Source organism: Hevea brasiliensis, chromosome 10, assembly GCF_030052815.1.
Source record: "Hevea brasiliensis isolate MT/VB/25A 57/8 chromosome 10, ASM3005281v1, whole genome shotgun sequence".
Lineage (NCBI taxonomy): Eukaryota > Viridiplantae > Streptophyta > Magnoliopsida > Malpighiales > Euphorbiaceae > Hevea > Hevea brasiliensis.
In genome coordinates, this window is record NC_079502.1 from 95555405 (window position 1) to 95575114 (window position 19710).

The 19710-nt window shown below is 33.1% G+C and overlaps 3 protein-coding genes and 1 non-coding gene across 5 annotated transcripts; 2 read left to right on the forward strand and 2 right to left on the reverse strand.

Moving 5' to 3' along the window:
- Positions 1 to 174: 174 nt before the first annotated feature.
- LOC110650036 (calmodulin-like protein 30) lies at positions 175 to 1197 on the forward strand. The gene has a single exon (XM_021804826.2). It carries the CDS (start codon positions 280 to 282, stop codon positions 835 to 837), a length of 558 nt encoding a protein of 185 aa, XP_021660518.2. The 5' UTR covers positions 175 to 279; the 3' UTR covers positions 838 to 1197.
- TRNAC-GCA (transfer RNA cysteine (anticodon GCA)) lies at positions 1065 to 1136 on the reverse strand. The gene has a single exon. It is a non-coding gene; the product is annotated as a tRNA-Cys (tRNA).
- Positions 1198 to 10082: 8885 nt separating the features above from the next.
- Positions 10083 to 10969, forward strand: LOC110668597 (uncharacterized). Its single transcript, XM_021829925.2, has 2 exons — positions 10083 to 10645; positions 10739 to 10969. Exons 1-2 carry the CDS (start codon positions 10160 to 10162, stop codon positions 10793 to 10795), a joined length of 543 nt encoding a protein of 180 aa, XP_021685617.1. The 5' UTR covers positions 10083 to 10159; the 3' UTR covers positions 10796 to 10969.
- Positions 10970 to 12556: 1587 nt separating this feature from the next.
- Positions 12557 to 18985, reverse strand: LOC110668562 (B3 domain-containing protein Os01g0234100). Of its 2 annotated transcripts, none has more exons than XM_021829868.2 (7): positions 18560 to 18985; positions 18213 to 18284; positions 17042 to 17073; positions 16778 to 16934; positions 16472 to 16678; positions 13595 to 13685; positions 12557 to 13488 (listed from the first exon to the last, which is right to left on the reverse strand). In XM_021829868.2, exons 1-7 carry the CDS (start codon positions 18722 to 18724, stop codon positions 12725 to 12727), a joined length of 1488 nt encoding a protein of 495 aa, XP_021685560.1. In that variant the 5' UTR covers positions 18725 to 18985; the 3' UTR covers positions 12557 to 12724. The 2 variants fall into 2 exon arrangements, with proteins under 2 accessions (XP_021685560.1, XP_021685558.1); XM_021829866.2 differs by having other exon boundaries at positions 16778 to 16940; positions 18560 to 18984.
- Between the last annotated feature and the right edge of the window lie 725 nt (positions 18986 to 19710).

Sequence of the window (19710 nt, forward strand, 5' to 3'; positions counted from 1 at the left end):
AACTTTCTTTGCTACATGAATTTAGCATAGGCTTTCTACAGCTAGTGTGAAAGTGGGCATAGCCATAAAAAAAAGTTGACATAATGGATACTGTTATGTCTTCTACATCCCAAAATCACCACCACTTCCTTTATTATGCATTCCTCCGCGTTAGATGATATAAAGTTGAATTAAAGGGAACCACAAGCTTATATATAGGTGCGAATTTGGCTTCTTGAATCCATACCAAGTCTTCTTTTAATTTCCTATCATTGCCATAGCAAGAAGCCATCCAAGAAAATGTCGTCAAAAAATTACAGTTTTCTCAGTTTCCATGGCCTTTCAAGAAAACCCTCGTCAGTAAAAACAGCCCAGTCAAGAATCTACAGAGAAAAACAAACCTCACCAAAATCTTTCCAACCAAATGAGGAAGAGATGAAATGGGTGTTTTCCAAATTTGACACCAACAAAGATGGCAAGATTTCACGCCAAGAGTACAAGTCAGCGTTGAGGAGCTTGGGCAAGGGAATGGACGAAGATGAAATGGCCAAGTCATTTGAGGCTACTGATACTGATGGAGATGGTTTCATAGACTTCAAGGAGTTCATGAAGATGATGAATAGCGAGGGAGATGGGGTGAAGGCCAGTGATATTCATAGTGCGTTTCAAGCTTTCGATTTGGATGGCAATGGGAAAATAAGTGCAGAAGAATTAATGCAAGTCTTGAAGAGGATGGGAGAGAAGTTTAGTTTGGATGCTTGTAGAAAAATGATAAAAGGAGTTGATAGTGATGGAGATGGTTTGATTGACATAGATGAATTCATGAACATGATGACCCGTACCATGAAGTCTTCCTAGAGGTCGAAAACTTGTTTTGATCTTACAATGATTATATATATATATCAAGCACAAACTCAGTGTCATCTAAGCATAATTGTGTTGTGAGTGTCAACCATTCAAGACAGAATTTGAAATTTCTCCAAAACAAAAAAAAAAAAGTTTCTTTTATGGTTTGGCTTACATTCGATTTGCGACTGATAATTGGTTTGGTTTTGGTTGTGATGAAAAAAAAAAAAGAAAAAAAAAGGGCCCAACCGGGTTCGAACCGGTGACCTCTTGATCTGCAGTCAAATGCTCTACCACTGAGCTATGGACCCAACGCTTGCTGGTTTTTCAACTTTCATTAACAAGAATTGAAGCCAATGATATATTAACTGCGTATACTTTTATTCTGTTCATTATGCTTTGAAAGTCTCGATTTCCCTAGCTAGAACGTATTCTTTATGTACAAATGTTCTTGTTTCCCACTTTTCCTTATAAAGGATAGTTTCGTTAATAGAAATTTAAAAAAAAATGGCATTAATTTCCAATACATTAGGCTCTTGAAGTCATTTTTTTTAATAAATTAAATGATTTTATAAACAATTTAGGAAAAACTCAGCAATAAATATTCGATTTTATCCAGTCAGCATAGCTGTCCACAACACCTAATTTATGATAAATTAAGTTAAATGAAAAAACTTATAAACAAAAGAGTACAACCCTAATATAATACTAGCAGCAAATACATAAATCAAGCTATCTGAAAATAAAAATAAAAATAAAAAAAAAATATCAAGGAAACCAACAAAAATACAAAAAATAGATTAAAAAAAATGCAATTAATAAATGCTCAAGACCCCTTGGTTGGCCAAGAAATCAATAGCTGAGTTGGATTCCCAGATGCATAGCTGAAAGACACAGCTAAAAGAATTTCAAGACAGGTCATTTCTTAAGTCATTTGTTACATGTGTTTTTGGAAAATATTTTCTGAAAACAATTTATTTCATTTATTATTATTTGATTGATACCAAAAATGATTAGAAATGTTTTTTACTTTTAGATTTTATCAATTGGAAAATATTAATTTTCTTTTAATAGTTAAGAATATGAAAAATGTTTAATATAACTATAAGAATATTCTTTTATTTTCTACTTATGATTGAATATATAAAAAAAAATATATATTGTAAAAAACACTATAATAAATAAAGGTTTTAACAACACTTTTTTAACATCATTTTATAAATGATGTTAAAGTAATAAATCACATCAAATAACGTATTTTGACATTAATATAACATATAACGTAATAAATAATATGCACAATATCATATATAATATATAATGCTGTAAATTAATATAAAAGTGTTATTTAAAATTTCAGGTTACAGAGTCAATGGATATTACTATATGTTTACTGATAATTCTTATTAACAATATGTTTTAAAATTTTTACAGCATGTATGACATGCTATTAAAGCTTAAATTTATCCTATTGAAAGCTGAAATTATTATAACGAGTTAATTGTTAATTAGTAAAATTAAAAAATTAATGAATATGTTTATGTGATTTTCTTTTAATGAATTTGTTAGGAGATTAAATATGCATGCTAATAGAAGAATAAATTATATGTATATATACCAATTCCCATATCAAAACCTCTGTATTCTTGATAAAGTGCACAAGGCTCATAGAAGAAGTGAACCAAGCAGTCCACGCAATGTGCCTTCTGCAAATCGTCTCTGCAATCTGTCCACAGGCAACACATGGACACATGCAAGTAACAAAACAATTTGCTGGGTCGTCACAACAGTGGCAAAGGCCCGTGGACCACCGTGTTGCGGTGGCATTAATGGAGGAGATGAAGGGAGGATGGGTGGTGTGGATGTTCATGGCGGGGATACCTCTATGGTGGATATTTTGTAGGATACATTTCTTTTTCTTTCATAGTTGCTGGCTTGGCTTGAATTTTGCGGAGGGAAGTGAACTACTACTGTAGTTAAAAGAGAATGCAAATCTTGAGATAACTTTGGTCCGTCCTTCCTCCTCGATAATGCGTCAAAGATCCATGATTGAGATAGCTCATGAGCTGGCATGAACTTTGACTATATGAATACTTGGGCAATCGAATTTTGGCTCAAATCTCTAGCTTAATTACTAAATTAATTATTCTCTTATTTTCAGTTCTTATAGCTTAAGAAAATGTTGGAAATATGCAAATATTAGAATTCTCACATTGAAGAAATAAGAATATAAAGACCAATTACCATAACATTTTGAGATGGAGGTGGTACTTTAATCTATGAGTGCCTTTTTTGGGATACCCTACCAAGAAAAGATTTAACCCATATGCTTTGGGTTCTTTGCATCTCTAATATCAAAGCGTCTAATTCGATAGAGATGAATGTGGAGACGCTTTGCACTCCTCAGTTCTCTAAAAGTGATATCAAAGTTATATGAAAAATGTTTTCCATATAAATTATTTTTTAAAAATATATTTTTTATAAAAATATTTTTCGTTATTTGGTTACAATATTAAACTAATAATATATATTGATGTTATATAGGCATAAATATTTTGATATTTTAATAAGATCGTCAAAGTCCATAAAATGAATTCCTCAAATGAAATAATTTTTTAAAAATTGCTTTATTTTTTATTTAATCATTAAAGTATTTTCCATTGACTAATTTCCTGAATACTCCAAACGCTATAAAATATGAAAAATGTTTTACCGAAAAATATTTCCTGTAAAAACGAACGGAACCATGGTCTATAATTCCCATGCTACCCATTGCCTCATAGTAAGAAAGGATTTTCCCACAGTAGTTTGTGCTACTTGGATCTCTAATAGAAAAACCCGATCTTACCTGCATGAAGCAGAGTGTTAAACCTTACACTTGGTCGGGAGAAATTATTTCAAAGTAATGAGAGATTTTTCAAAATTTAGAACTTCGAATTTGTGTTTGAAATACCTATGATTTTTTAAAGTAAGGTTTTTGAAAATTTTATTTTTAAATACATTAAATTATCGAGTTAATTAGCAGATTACGTGAAGCCTAGCTAAGGCAGGTTCAGGGTTTGAAACCAAGGACCCGAAATGAGAGGATACAACAACATAAGAAGAAAGCCATCTTCGCCAAACATCTATCACCGAGAGGGAAGGATGCATATTATGCATGGTAGCTTTGCCTAACTTCCCTAACATAACAGAAACCTAAAGGTTTTGAACAACCAACAAAGCTCTAACCAAAACAGGGGAAGCACAAGACCATGATACCAGAGGATCGCAGAACTCATGAGAGAAGAAAACAAAAAAGAAAGAGAGAGAGCTCATGTGGCTTCTCATTTTCTTTTTGCTGAACGGGGAAGCCATGATCCAAATACAGGTAACCAACTCTTATACACTTGGGATCTACAGTTAAAGCTCTATATCCTAGTGATTTGAAGACACGTTCACAATCTGCATACAACAATAGGCATATCTGAATAGATTAGATCTCTCTCCTTTATGCTTTGGACCTGGTTCCAAAAAAATAACTTTATTTATTCACACCAACCAGTTCGAAAGGTGTAGGGGTGAGTAGATTTCGGTTTGAACCAAAAAATTAAATCGAATTGAGTCAATTAGCTTCAATTGGTTCTGTTTTAAAATTTAATCAGTTTGTCAATTCGCTTCAATTAGTTCTGTTTTAAAATTTAATCAATTTAGTTTGGTTTGATTTATAAATTTTGATAATTTTGGTTAATCAATTCGGTTCAATTATTTTCATAATAAATAAAAAAAACTGAACCGAACCGAAATTACTAATATATATATACAGGAAACCATAAGATTTTTGAGTTCTAATTTCTAAATTTTTTTTATATTTTTGTTATTAAGATTTAATGTTGAAAATATGAAATCTTATAAAATTCAGTTTGATCGATTTAAAATCGAACCGAACCAATATTTATCGGTTTGGTTCAGTTCGATTGTCTCTTAGTGATTAGTTTAGTTCGATTCTTGATTTTTTATTTTCAGTTTTATCGATTTGATTTGATTCAGAACCGAACCTACTATTTGTGCACCCATATGAAGGTGGAGAGAAAAAAAGCCCACATCTTTGATGGGTACGGAACATGTCATTCGCTGCCCAAAAGGGGCAGGGGAAGGCCTCAATTAAGCAAAAATGGTGGGTTGATTCGGCAAAAGAAAAGAGTAGATGAGAGAGAATCTCTTTTTGAAAGGGACTAGAGAGAGTGGGGGCCTTATTCTTGTACAATCAATTTCATTCCGATAAGTAAAGTTGCATTTCTTTATTTCTATCATCTTAAGAATAAAGATTCAAGAAAAGAAAAGATGACCAAAATGAAATGACTGAAGATGCCAACAGAAAAAAGTGTGGGCATGCCAAATATATAGATTCCATTATTCTCCACTGGCCATTTAATAAGACCAAATTAATGCTATTAAGCACAACCTTAATAATTAGCTCCATCAATCATGCGATTCTAGCTAGCTTACATATATTTGCTGTTTCTTGCAATTGAAAAAGAAGAAGAGAGGAAGAGAGATGGCGATTATGTGTTGCGATCAGATCCAGCCCAGCCACGAGATGACTGTGGAAGAATTCAAAGCTTGGCTTAGCCAATTCGACATAGACCGTGACGGGAAACTCAGTCGCGAAGATCTAAAAGAGGCACTTCATAGCATGAGGGTTTGGTTCGCTTGGTGGAAGGCTAGGCAAGCTATGAAGGAAGCCGATACCAATCGAAATGGCCAGATCGACAATCCCAAAGAAATTGAGAAGCTCGTCAACTTTGCTCAACAACGTTTGCACATGAAAATTCATCAAAATTATTGGTAATTATTATAAAATAAAGTTGTCGTGTTTTTTTGCTTCTGCATGCATGCGATCGACTTCTATATAATTTTTATGATTTTAAGTATTGTACTTAATTTTCCTTCATTTTCTTTGGGTGTTTAAACCAAGTAATCTATTATTTATCATTGTCCTTTGTGATTTCCTTGCGATTAAACATTTATTTTCTTTTGATTTTATATATTAGTGCATGCCATTAATTAATTTATTTTCTTTTTCAAACTTTTAGTTTCTTTTATTTTTTTACGTAGATTTTTAACACACAAACGGATTCTATAAACTAAAACAATGAAATATAATTTACATAAATAATTTTTTTTTAAATTAAGATTTACATAATATTTCTTTTAAAAAAATAAGATAAATAATAAACATATATTAAATCGAATCCGCACGTTTACCAACTCTACATATTATAGAGTAATTTATAGTAGAATTTTTTGTTTTTTTAAATTATAGATTAATTTTGTGGATTTGTATAGCGGAAGACTGGAAGTGCACGTTCGCACTGAAAGCCTATCTAAGTAAGCCAGTGAGAGAAAGGTTCTTAATGAAAGCCCAAAGCTTGCTCCAGGCCAGGCCAGGCCAGATCCAGTAAATTAGGCCTAATTTTTAAAAATGGCGTAACCATTTCAGGCTCAAGTTTGAAATGATACCTTAAAATTCCAACTTGAAACTTCTTTATGACTTCATTCATGTTCCCAATCCTAATGTCTTATGGGTGAACTTAATTGTTTTTTTTTTTTTAATTTTTTTTTTTTATAATAGTTTCAATTGAGACTCAAATTTGAGATCTCATAGTTCATTCCTAATTAATATATATATATATATATATACTAATTTCCCCAAATCCAAAAGCATTATCTCCAATTATGTAAAAGTCAAAACCCTAACCATATTTATTTTCAACACCTCCATATATGAATTAAATAATAAATAATAAATAAATATATTTCACATTAACAAGCTGAGATCAATGAACCAAAGGAAGAATGCTTCATCAAGGAGGATGGCCTTGCGACAAGCAAGTGGTTCTAGAGTTAATGGACCAATTATGGCTTGCAAGATCAACCCACAAAAATTCAAAGATAATGTTTTCTTTTGGACACAAAAACTCAATTGCTCTTTATTTAGTGGAAACATATGCTATTGAATATCCCACTTTGATTTGATTATTAGATGTTTTCGTCATTTCACAATTTATGTGTAATATGATTTTACAAGCATATTACATGGAATGACAAATCAATAAAATTGCTTGATAATTATCGAATAGTTATAATTTTATATAACCTATAATTAATCCTTATTTATTTATCATTTCATGTAGGGTATTTTACATAATCGATGTACTATATAATTAATTCACTCTATTTACTCTCTCTCACCCAATATATGAACTCAGACCCATGTGTTAATCCCAAAATTTCAAGCCCCATATCCGCAATATGTGAAGGAAAATTAGTAAAACGGAACGTCAAACAACCCATAATTATTGATTTGATTAACTACTAAAATATATTTCATCCGTTTACTTTTATTTGTCATTTAAAATTTTTTATAATAATTAAAAAATATTTAAATTATAATAAAATATATTTTAATTTAATTAAATTATAAAATATTAAGATAAATTTTAAGAAATTATAGATAAAATTAAAAAAATATTAATACTATTATTTTTTAAAATAATAAACAATTATAAATAAAATAATTTAAAAATGACGACGGAATTAATAATTCATATAAAAGTTTTATGAATTACCAATGTCCATGTCCTTCCTTTAAGTACAAGTCAAAGTTGCTTTTTATTCTTCCCTACTTTAAGCCCTTAACCCTTAGCAGAGAGGAGAGGACCCTCCCCTTCCACACCAACAAAAAGTCCTTAAACTATTATTATTATTATATATGTTGTCCGTCTCCAAGATGCCGAATGGTGGTCACCAAATTCCATATCAAGAGAACACTCTAGCTTGATTATTTATTTTTAATTTTTATTTATAAAATATTTTTTAATTTATAAGTTGATTTTAAAATAAATAAATAAATAATTATTTAATAAAATTATTTAAATTTAATTTTTAAATAATTTAATTATTCGATTGAAAAAGACTCCATCATTTCATAGGGAAGAACTCGCATGCGAAAGTGGTGGGAAACCGGAGATTGGTCAAAAGGACATATATATATATATATAATAATTATTAAATTAAATATTTACATTTAAATTTAATATTTAATTTAATAATTATTAAATTTATTTTTATATGAATTTGAATTTATATTATATATAATCTTTTTATATATAAGAGTATTAATTAAATAACTTAATTTATATAAATGATTTATTTATCATATTATTAATTAAATTTAAATTTTAAAATTAAATAATACTAAAAATTTGTTTATTTCAAAGTTAATCGTAAAAATAATTTGTAGATTTTAGTATTAAAAAAAAATTATTAATAATTAAAAAAAAATAGAAATAGGTCGATTTATTATGGTTTTCAGGTTGAGGAAAAGAAGACAAGAGATTGAACATTGCTTTTTCATAGTTGAATGATTAGAAATATTTCTGCTTGGAACAAAACAAAAGCCTTTCATCACTGCCTGAGGACTTGGAAAAAAAAAATCACTGCCTGAGGTTGGTCGCTGCACGTGCCCACGTGATCCCTCTTGTGCAGTAACCCACTAGTTGGAAGAAGACATAAATGCCTCATAATTGCCACTGGACTCATCAAAAAATGAATTTTAATTAAATTATTTAGTTACATACTCGATTCAATATAATAATATTTATAAAATAATTTTAAATATAATAAATTATAAAATAAATTAATAAATTCATTATATTTAATTACAAAAGTATAACTTATAAGCTCTATAAATTATTTTCTCTTAAAAAAAAAATCGAATGCCCAATTTTTAGAAAAGTTAATTTGATAATACAAATTAAATAAGACTCTTTTTACACTTTTCATGAAATTTTATTTTTTTAATTTATTTACCCCAATCAAATAAATTCTAAATTAAATCTTCACATTTCTACTTAAATAAGTTCAATATATAGGCTAAAAATAGGTAATTAAATTAAATTAAATTAATCTTCAATAATAAAATAAAATAGATAAAAAAATAAAATAAAATATTGATAAAGGGGGATCACGTGGTCCCGATGATGGGTCGGCATCGCCAGCTCATTTCACTGGTAATTTACTTACAAGTCAAACATTGGTCAAAATGGCCAATGCACGACCCCCCCAACCCTTCTGGACTCTGTGGCACTGTGTCTCACAGACACTTCTTCTTTTCTCCTAAAAGTAATAACTTAGCTGAAAACAGTAAAACCATTTTACTTCCTAAAAACCCTAATCCTCCCTTCCCTCCTTATTTAATGCTCCTGTTGCTTTCTATCCCTGCAATGGCAACTGCTTTCATCTACTATCTCTTTCTCTGCCTGTCCCAATTCTTTCACTTCAATTTCATCATTTATTTTTCAGTCTCTCCTAATAACCACAAAAGAAGCAAAGGAAGATGAAAGAAGAGCTTTACTCTTTTCATGTCTCTCAGCTAAATTTTGATCTATAAAGACTAAATGAATTATTATTTAAAATGGTAAATGATATTACTTTCTCTGTACATTTAATTTTATTTATTATTTAAAATTTTTCATGATGATTAAAAAAATAATTAAATTATATAAATTATAATAAAATATTTTTTAATTTAATTAAATTACTTTTTATCTCATTTAAATAAAAATCGAGTGATAAGATGGGTTTAAAAAAAAATTTTAAATATATAATTATTGAGTTTAATACAAATAAGGGTAAAATTGAAAAAAAAAAATAGTATCTTTAATTTTCTCTAAACAATAAATAATTATGGACAAAACTTCTCAAAAGTGACAGGTAAGAGTAAGCGGAGGTGGGAGTAATATAGAATTTTTTAAAGAAAAATTAAATAAAGAAGATCATCTTTTACTATGAGATAAGTGTGTAACAATTGGATATTACTATATTTTAACCATGAGAATCATGCATGAACTCTATCATACATTAATTCCAAGGACCTTCCTGGAATTACCCTACCCCATGCATCATTTAAATATGTATGCACGCAAAGGGGATTTGGCTCCCAATGGAAACTTATTTTTCTTGTTTTTTTCAATAGAAGATAGAAGCAATTTTTTTTTTTTAATTACACTTTATGGAAACAATTTTGAAAACTTTACAATGCTTGACTATGACTTCAAAACTGGGGCATCCTTGACTGCAAATCAGTATATCATGACAAAAACCATCACATCATGGGCTCGCCATGCATGAATTCGAAAGAGACAGTCCTAGCTAGAGTTCCTTCTCCCTTGCTTGATATAAATACAAACGCTACTTGGTGGGTTGAAACAGTGCTTGAGGGTCCACTATAGAATTCAATAGGGTTTTCTTTGTGCTTTCATTCTCATTTCTTCCCATGTTGTTTTGAATTCTCATGGCATGTTTAGACATGTACAACTCCGAGCACAAAGGTCAATGCCCCCCAATGAGCCCAAGAATCTCCTTCTCCAATGATTTTCTTGATTCACAGCAGATAATCAACCAAGAAAGGAGCTCAAGATCAGAGGCCCCAGTGTCCACTGACTTCGAATTCTCTGTCTCTAACTACTCCATGATGAGTGCTGATGAGCTTTTCTTCAAAGGTAGACTCTTGCCTTTCAAGGATAATGGCAGTAACAGCCAAATGCAAAGGACTATCAGAGATGAGCTTCTCGTCAATGATGATGATCAGTATGAAGGTCATGAAGTGTCACTCAGGCCACCTAAGGGTTCAACAAGGTGGAAAGGTCTTCTGGGTCTCAAGAGAAGCCACATTGGCTCAAAAAAAGTTGACAAGAGTGATGGGTCTGTGGAGAGAGTTGGTGAAGGTAGAAGGCTTGGGTTTGTTCATGAAGAGGTGCTTGTTGGAAAGAATTCACAGGTTAGATAAAAGGAGTCTAGGATTAAAAATTTAACCCTTCTTGATTTGTTTTGAAATTTTCTGATTTGGGTTTATGCGCTTTCTGTGTTGCAGGAGCTTTTAAGAGAAGGAGGGTCAAGTCATCACAGAGATGTGGAGATTGGGATATAGAGGGTAGAGCAATTTTTTTTTAGGAGAGGGAAAATGGTGATGATATTTTCGTATATTTTTAGCAGAGGTTTGGATAAATTTAGGGCTCTTAATAATCTATGTAAGTTGGTTCCTTTCAAGCTTTTGATTAACCTTCTATCTAGTGTTTTTGGAGTTTTATTGTCATTATTATTCCTTTGGATCTCCCAGAAGTAGTTTGGTGTTTTGGCTGTTTTTCTTTTTGCACAAAATGCTTGCTGTTTAAAAACCTCTTGTATCTTGTTATGCACTGATTGATAGATCTGTACTCTCAGCTCATCATTTTTTTTTCTTTATTTCCAAAAAAAAAAGAAAAAAAAAGAAGAAACTGGGATCTGTTCATCTAGTGGTTTCAATTATATGAGTTGGATCTACATTTTCATGTCGTTATCTTTTGAAATATGTAAAATATTCCTTTATTGCCTTTCAAAAGTTGAAAGATTGAGATTCTTAATATCTTTTTACTACAACTACAAGAACAAGTTCTCCAGTGCTACAAATTAATGAAGAGTTTTTTGACCTTTTGTTCAAATATTGGTTTTTATTTTTAATATATATACCCAATCAAATTATATATATCAATCCTAGAAGAAACTTCATACAAATTAAAATAGGCTTGTAAAATTGTGATAACAAACATGTAAATTTAAAGTACACAAAATAGTATAATTATATAGTATAAAAAGAGAAGAAAAACAATATAAAATTACGTGATTCAACGATAAGATCTATATTAATGAGTAAGACGAGATAAAAAAAATTAATTTAAGAAAAAAAAGTAAAATATAATCACTTAAAAGTCTAAATTTTAAATACAGTGTTGTATTTTATATAAATAATTATGATGTGAACGCTATCCAAAAAATATTTATGATTGTAAATATGTAAAGGAAAGGCTTACAATCAAGTCGTTCATTGGTGGTGTCATCCACCAGCAGGGATCATTGATTCGTGTAAGCTAGTTGTTGTTTCTCCAAAGTACCATCTCAACTTCCATAGCTATGAGAGAATGCTTGGAATCTGTAAATCAATATATATTCACAGTTTAAACTTTAAATAATAGGGGCTTTCTTGATTCAGGAGAAAGTTGGGGTTGTAAGAATTTTAATTGGGACTCTCTGAGTTTCCATTTGACTAATTACACCTTTTGCAAATTGTCAGATCAGATAGACGGGTGCATGGAAAATCCATTCAAAATCATACAAAAGCTAGCTAGGCGCCTGTTCAAACCCTTATATATCCATCCTGACAAAGACCACAATAAGCATTGTTGTGCAGTAGACAAAGTGAAGGTTTCATAGGATCTAAAGAATTCTCAAGCTGTTGGAACTTGGAAGTTTCTATTCAAGCATTCCGTCAAATAATAGATGTTGTAGGTGAAGTGAGATCCTCCCTGGTGTTGGTTGGTACACCTAACAGACATATAATGCCCATGCCTAAACCCTGCCTATTGAATGCTCCTTGTAATCATGGAAAAAGATGCTTTGACCCATAATCTTAAACAGTTCAACACAGCATTTTACAGTCTCGCATTGTATCCCCTACCTTGCCAACTTTTGCAACTTCCGGGATCATAATCCTCAAGGGGCTTGGGCCTAAAATTGCACCGCTACAGCACTGTTTCTAAGTATAATGCTCAAGAATGTTACAGCATTGTTTTCACACTTAAAAAGTCCTAGAATGTTACAGCACGTCTACATATTGAATCCTAAAACGTTGCAGAATGCTACAACAGTGTTTGGCTGTTTGCAATGATAATACCTGTCATTTTTCTCAAGCAATCATCCCATTTTATCCACACAAATCCCACTTTTCCTTCTTGTTTTGAAGTACCGGTGTAAGATTATGAGTACAAGAGAAACAAAGCAAACAAAAGATAAAATACATTAATAACATATTGTTAAGGATATATCACCATGGAGCAAGAACCTCTTCCTGGAACTTGAGCTCATAGCTTTCAGCTTTTGACTTGAGACTCTCAATATCAGCACCAAACTTGTCATAGGCTGCCTTTAATTCCACAAGCTTTGCTTCAAGATTTCTTATCTCATCTTCTGCGTGCACTTGTTCGCTTCTAGCTTCTATATACCTACGAGTCTTTGTGGCACCGTCTGAATCAAAAGCAAGGCTTACAAGCTGGCTCAGCTTGGCACGTAAAAATCCAACATTCATCCCAAAATGTTCAGAGGCTTTCAGTGTCTTGTCCCAAGTATTGAATTCATTCCGTGGGGTGGTAAGGTTACAAGCTCTTATGGCATCAGCGATATTAACAATTTCAGAAATGATTCCTGCAATCAACTTAAAATTGATGCCCTTGATAAGATTTTCATGAAGAAAAGCATTCTGACTGCAGCAGAGCTGGTAATATTTCCTTCGAACATCTTCTGATAATTCAGAATCTAGAACTAGTCCATCAACGAGAATGTTGAAATTCTCAAAGTCTTTGACATTTTCGAATTGAATAGCAGGCAAGGATAACTTGAAACCTTCTAGAACTTCTGAGCCAACTTCTTCACTGTCATTTTCAGATTGCTCAGCTACTTGCCCAATTTTTGGAACTAATATTCTTGACCTGCCAGATTTCTTATGTCTCTTTTGGACAACAGCTAATGGAAGTGACCTTGGACGTTTCCTCTTTGTACTTTTACAAGGTACAGTCACCATTTCGGCATTATCTATTTTAAAAATTAAAAAAAAATCCAAAAGCAATATGGATTCATTAATATGAACATACATACATAGGATACTAAAATTGGGAGACAAAGACATTAACCTACTTGCCTGCATCATTTTGTTTCATTTGAGGAACCAAAGTTAGTAGACCCAAAGCCCCATCCACTTCAGTCAAATCATTTGCCCTTATGATGTAAACCTGCAAAATTAATTATATTTGTCATGGACCAAGGACTTGAACAATGCATATAACTACAAGAAAATATGATGTCAGAACTCTGCCTATTTCTTCACCCCCCCCCCCCCCCTCTCTCTCTCTCTCTGTCTCTCTCTCTCTCTGTGTGTGTCTCTCTCTCACAATGAAATCAAATGGGAAACCAGCAATCCAACACATTCAACTAAGAAAAACTTCCTCCAACTCTGATAGAATGAAGCAAATAATGTAAAGGACACAATACCAAATATAGTCTTGCAATTATAGTTACTCTTCTATTTCTATAAAATATTCCAGATCCTGCAAAGAGAGTGGCTTGCTTGGTCTTACGACAGACTCCCTGGCACCACTGCCTCGATCAATCTGTGCAGGCTATTCACCTCATGACTGCCTCATTAAGAATTGTTTGGTCCAAAAGTAGAGTACATTGGTGTTTGCTTCCTGCCCATGATGCACGCTTCAATATGCAAAGTGTCCCTGCAATTGGTACCTTCCTCAGCACATAGACAGCCACTACTTTGGCAGCTCCCTTGCTCATGTAAAACTTGAACATCTATCCCATTCATTCACGCACTCTGATCAAGGTACCCAAAAAATATAAGCAGACTTTCAAATTCCTTGACTATTGACTATCTCCTCCCTGCCTGCCCACAAATCCAAAGTTCTTTAGGGAGGCACTTTCAAAAACTCTAGGAACTGTCCTCTTTCATTCTTCTATAGCTCCAAAATGATAAAAATGAGAGGCCAATGCTCAATTTTCACCCCTTTTCTGGATGCTAGGGCATGAAATGCAATTCTGGAAAATAACATTTGCAAACAAGGAATCCATTGAGAATACTACCATCATTATCATTGCAACTATGGAGTGGATGTGATCCTAATCCTTCTAATATCTTAAATCGGACAGCATAAAATACATGACAATAACATTTCTATGTATTCTCAAAAACCTAAGCATCCTTCATTCTTGTTAATAAGATGGTCATGCACAAATGACTACGCACTTGTAGATAAATATTAGTTTCAGAGTTCTATAACCGTTGCTAAATATGGACCTCAAGTACTTAAAAACTAGGCTTGACAAGAACTAAGGCTCTCAGTAATGATGCAATCCACCTTTTGTTCACATTGCTCAAGAAAAAATTGATAGATAGTCAGCAGTTCATGCAACATAGATCGTACACTACAGGAATCAATTTCCACTGGGTTTACCAGGAGAGGTTTCTGGATAATTATAATAGTTTTTTCTGGTAAGGTAGTGGATATGTTCAACTAAGGGAATATTTAATTGTGAATTTAAGATTAGTTCAGGTCATGTTTAATACCCTCATGTTAGTTCTCTCTAACATGCTTGCATGTTTATTTCATGTAAGTTGCATTGGTGGGATGATCAGTGTATTAAATTTTACCTATAAGAAATAGCGGGGAGTCAAGCAGGTAAGATAGAATTCCAGAGAACTGGCAATGTCAATCAATCAGATTGTCACAGTGGCAAAAGTCATAATGAACTAGACAAGATGTTGAGCGATAAAGCCAAGTACCTTGGTTCGACCACATGAAAGGTGGAACATAAAAATCCAGTTGGTTATGTCCAAATTTTATTCTCATTGTAGCGTGAAATCTTGAACCTTTATATTCCCAAGCGCAACATCCTGGGAACAAATCATCATCCTAATTCAATGGACTTAAGAAACATGACCTTGGTAATACAGACTTGATAATACAGCATCTTGGTAATACAGACTTGACAATCCATAAATGAGACTAGATCTAATAAATGGTTAAGCAAGAACATTCTGGGGTTTCACCATGGTAAGAAGTCTTCAATTTGAGCAAGCCTAAGTTCAGGCTATTTAGGATCCCTAATTTGTCCCCTAGGTCAATTATCCGTCTACATTGAGGGTTAATGGAGTGAGCTAGACAATAAGCTTCAGCGAACTACTACTCTGCCAATTAACAACTGCTAAATGCTCAGCTATAAATCGAAAAGCGCAAAGAGGTAAAACTGTGGATTAATCCACACAGACATATAAGAAACTGATCCAGCTGAGCATTCCAAAGGGATCAGCTGGACTTCAGACAGGTAGCAGTTTCTTCTAAGCTCCCAACATGAATAATCCATCTACCTGATAGCAAATTATGGTCATCCTTCATATGAAATTTTTGCCTCTATTGACCTTAACCCCTGATTAATGGTTTCTTTTCTGGATGATCCTGCTATATCTACTTCACAGTATTCATAGTATCTCTAACCTAGACAATTGATTGAATTGCTTCAGAAAACTCTTTATCTTTTTGGGCTTCCAGTTTTCTCCTAATGTTACATTTTCTTCGGAAAACAGAACTATGAATTGCACAAAACATAATCCTGAAACCCTTACGTTTATAACAGGTATGCTTAATTGCCTTCTTGGCTTCTCCCCTATCTTATTCAATTCTACAACCAAAAACTTGCCAACTATTGGTTGCAAATCAGTGAAAACATAATTAATTTCTCCATTCATTGTGCTTTTTCTCAATCTGGTTCCAAGAAGATAATGTGCATTATTAATACACACTCTCAATGAGATAGCGCTGTGAGTTCCAGAACAACACCCAAACATGTCTGACTTGCCACCATAATTGATGCTAATGTACATAGGACTTTGTAATTTATATATGACATAGCAGTATGTTATGCTCAGTATATCTTCCATAGCGAACAAAAACCGTACAAGATGTGCTAGATGAATGCTCAAAATGAACATAGAAAAAGCACTTCAAATTATCACCTTAAACTTGCAAGGTTCAATTAATTGAAAGACCAGCACGTCTCCCTCAAGCAATTGGTGTGCAACAGAAAACTGCCTCCAACCAGCACTCAACCCTGTCTTATATGCAATGTATTTCATCCTGAATCCTTTCCCACATTCATCTTCCAAAGTGATAATTGTGTCCTCATATGGCAAGTGTGCTCTACAGAATGGTCCAGGAAGCCCCTATTATTAAAATAAATAAATAAATAAATAAATCTATACCAGTGTTTCTTTTGACAAGGTTATCAATCTAACTCAAGTTCATGCATTCAGCAAGCTTACCATCCAGAAACAACTACCGACATGTGATCTAACTAAAGATTTCACAAAGCTAGGGAGTGCTGATTCCAGATTTGACTGAACCTCCTCTGCTCGAATCATGGCAGATGACTTAACTTGCCCTGGAGTGTTCAATCTATCAATTGCGGGCTTATTTTGCCTACAGCTTCATGAAAACACAGAAAGAAACTGTTATAAGATTAAAATTTTCAAAAACCAAATAGCTAAAATTAAAATACATGAAAAGCATTTCAGATCTTCACTGACCAGATACACTTCCCTGCATGACCTGCCATTGCCTGTTCAAGAATTTGTCAAACTTCCCATTAGTATACAACATGAGCTGCAACACCATTGAATTAAAACTCTCGTTCTATTACAGTAATAAAGGTTTCCACTGGGGTTTAGCCCACACAGAATCAGAATGACAAGAGGAAAAATTACCATTTGAAAGAAAGAAGGAAGGAGGGAAGGAAGGAAAAACAGAAGGTAGAGGAACCAACAGTTTATGCAGCTTCAGAAAAGTGGGACACTGAAAGGAAAGAAAGCGGGCTTAAAAATTGGTTTAGACACAAAATACATCATGCGAATAGAAAGCTGTCAGGAGTGGGCAATTTGTGTAAATTAGAGCACAACCATGTAAATCAAGTGACAGAGGATCTGTCTTGGTGAGAGGAGAGGGAGGAGACCAAAAAAGAGCATCCTTTCATATGGCAACATCCATTTAGCCATTGAGTTCATGTAGATTCAGTTTAATGTGTTCATTCCAGCTCAGCTTGGTTATAACCACTCAAGCACACATATTATGAATTGAAACATAATGACAGACATGAAAAAGGAAGTCCGAGGGAGAGTATCATGCATCTGAAATTGTAGAGGTACCCAAAAGAAATGTTAAATATTGCCATGACAAATGTTGCAGAAAGAGACGCAAAGAACTCTATACAGCTACAGAAGTTAGTTGCTCATAGGGTTGTCATCTTAAGTACTATGAGCGTTTGCTAAGCTACATTATGTCATCTAAATACGCTTTACACTGTCTGCTCTAATTCTACAAAGAATGAAGAGTTTAATCCAAGCAGAAAACAATTCTGGAAGGAAGCAGGATCTATTAGAACAGCAAAAAACACTAACAAAAGAACTATGAACTATAGGTTATAATTCTACTCCTACATTAGGTCATTTTGGTTTCAGCAAGAATAACGATTCCAAGATTTGAAAAATTTTAGGAACTCATCCAGCTTTATGCCTCGGAAAGCACTAAAAGGAGCTAAGAAAAGCTTGACAGGCATTGCCTTAATCATAATGTTTGCTGTAAAAAGCTCTAAAACTACAGGTGCAGTTTTCAATGCACAATAACTAAGCTTCGATACAACAAACAACAATTAAGATTTAAAAACTGAAGAAGAAGAAGAAGAAGAAGAAGAAGAAGACTTACGTGCTTAATTTTGGAATCCGAATATCTTCTCTTCAACTTAACACGCTTTCCAGTTTTCTCCAAGCTCTGAACCTGAAACCAAACCAAAAACTACAGCTAATCAGGAATCGAAACACAAAATTGAAAACAGAAGAAAACAATGAAGCATTTAACGCATTTAAGTTTAGCCGCCGGAAATCGAACGGGAAGGGTAAATACAGAACACAGGAAAAACCTCAGAAACCTCGCGTTTTGAATTCTACAGATACCAAAACACGAGATCTGAGGTATCATTTCCCTCACCAAACATTTCCAGGCAACCAAATAGACAGAGACAATCAGACAGAGATACAGGGAAAGATAGAGACCGAAGAAGAGAAAGCAAGAGGTCTAGGCCTGGGACTAGAAGGATGAAGCGACAACTGAGCCAGGGTTACGTCCTCATCTTCAGCAGATTTGAGGTTCTCGTCACCTAGCGATGCCGTTTTGTTCAAATTTCCGTCTTCCGCTTCCTTCTTTACCCTTTCTGCCATAACTTGCCTCGCCAATTTTGTCTCCAAGCAAACCTGAGAGCTCGAAAGCAAGCCCTGGAGAAAAGCTAGAGAGTAGATGAGAACCGAACCCTTCAGGCTTACTAATACAGCGCCTGATATTTTTTCAACAGAAGACCAAAATGACCGTTTAACAGTTTAAAAATAAATAAATAAATAAATAAAACGAAAATACAAAAACATCCTGAGCTTGTGTTGTTTTCCAATTGTTTTCATGTTGACAGGCAACGTGGTCTTCGCGTCTTAAACCGCATTCCTTACGCCCTCCGACACCGAGCCTGAAGTCTTTCTTAAAATTTTACAGCTTTTAATATGATTTTAATATTATTAAATTAATTATTTTTTTTAAATAATAATGAGTATTCTTCGATTAAATTTTGTATTAATTGAGATTTGATCAATCTCAATCTCATAAGAGTTGAAGGGCAATGTCTATGTATAGATAGACATGCAGAGTCTACACATGATCCATGAAAGAAGTGAAGATTGCATCCCTAGTCCCTACTAGTTGTAGTGCTACTAGCGGCTTTAAAGGTTCTTCATGAACATGACCCAATACAAATTCATTTTTCTAATTTTGTCATAAAGCCATGAACTTTATGGTTTCTATATTTTATATAAATATGTATATTTGTTTCTTTTTATTCCATTTTGGCAAAGTAATGTCTTCCATAGGATTCTACCTAATCTCCACTTCTGGACCTAACTCTATAATTTCCCAAATGAAATAAAAACAAAAATTAATTTGGCAAGGGTTTGGTTTTTAAATTTTGTTAAAAGAAGAAGCATGATGAATGTAGCCTGGTCATTCACTTTACCTTCATGTAATGCAATGAATTATATGTTCTATTTTGGTGTCAGGGAATGCAAATTAAGGGGATCGAATTGGAAGTTAAAAGAAGAACAAGGGTGCAAGGCAGTCCAGATCTAATGGAAGAGCTGTTGGTGTCGAGCTAGAGCTCCAATCT

Bases quoted from the DNA above. Each gene is read 5' to 3' on its own strand.
- LOC110668562 (XM_021829866.2), bottom strand. From the start codon at position 18,724: ATGGCAGAAAGGGTAAAGAAGGAAGCGGAAGACGGAAATTTGAACAAA. The intron at 17,074-18,212 runs GTAAGTCTTCTT...ATTCTTGAACAG, and splicing joins CGGATTCCAAAATTAAGCAC to GCAATGGCAGGTCATGCAGG. The intron at 13,686-16,471 runs GTGATAATTTGA...TTAATTTTGCAG, and splicing joins TTGAACCTTGCAAGTTTAAG to GTTTACATCATAAGGGCAAA.
- LOC110668597 (XM_021829925.2), top strand. From the start codon at position 10,160: ATGGCATGTTTAGACATGTACAACTCCGAGCACAAAGGTCAATGCCCC. The intron at 10,646-10,738 runs GTTAGATAAAAG...TCTGTGTTGCAG, and splicing joins TTGTTGGAAAGAATTCACAG to GAGCTTTTAAGAGAAGGAGG.
- LOC110650036 (XM_021804826.2), top strand. From the start codon at position 280: ATGTCGTCAAAAAATTACAGTTTTCTCAGTTTCCATGGCCTTTCAAGA.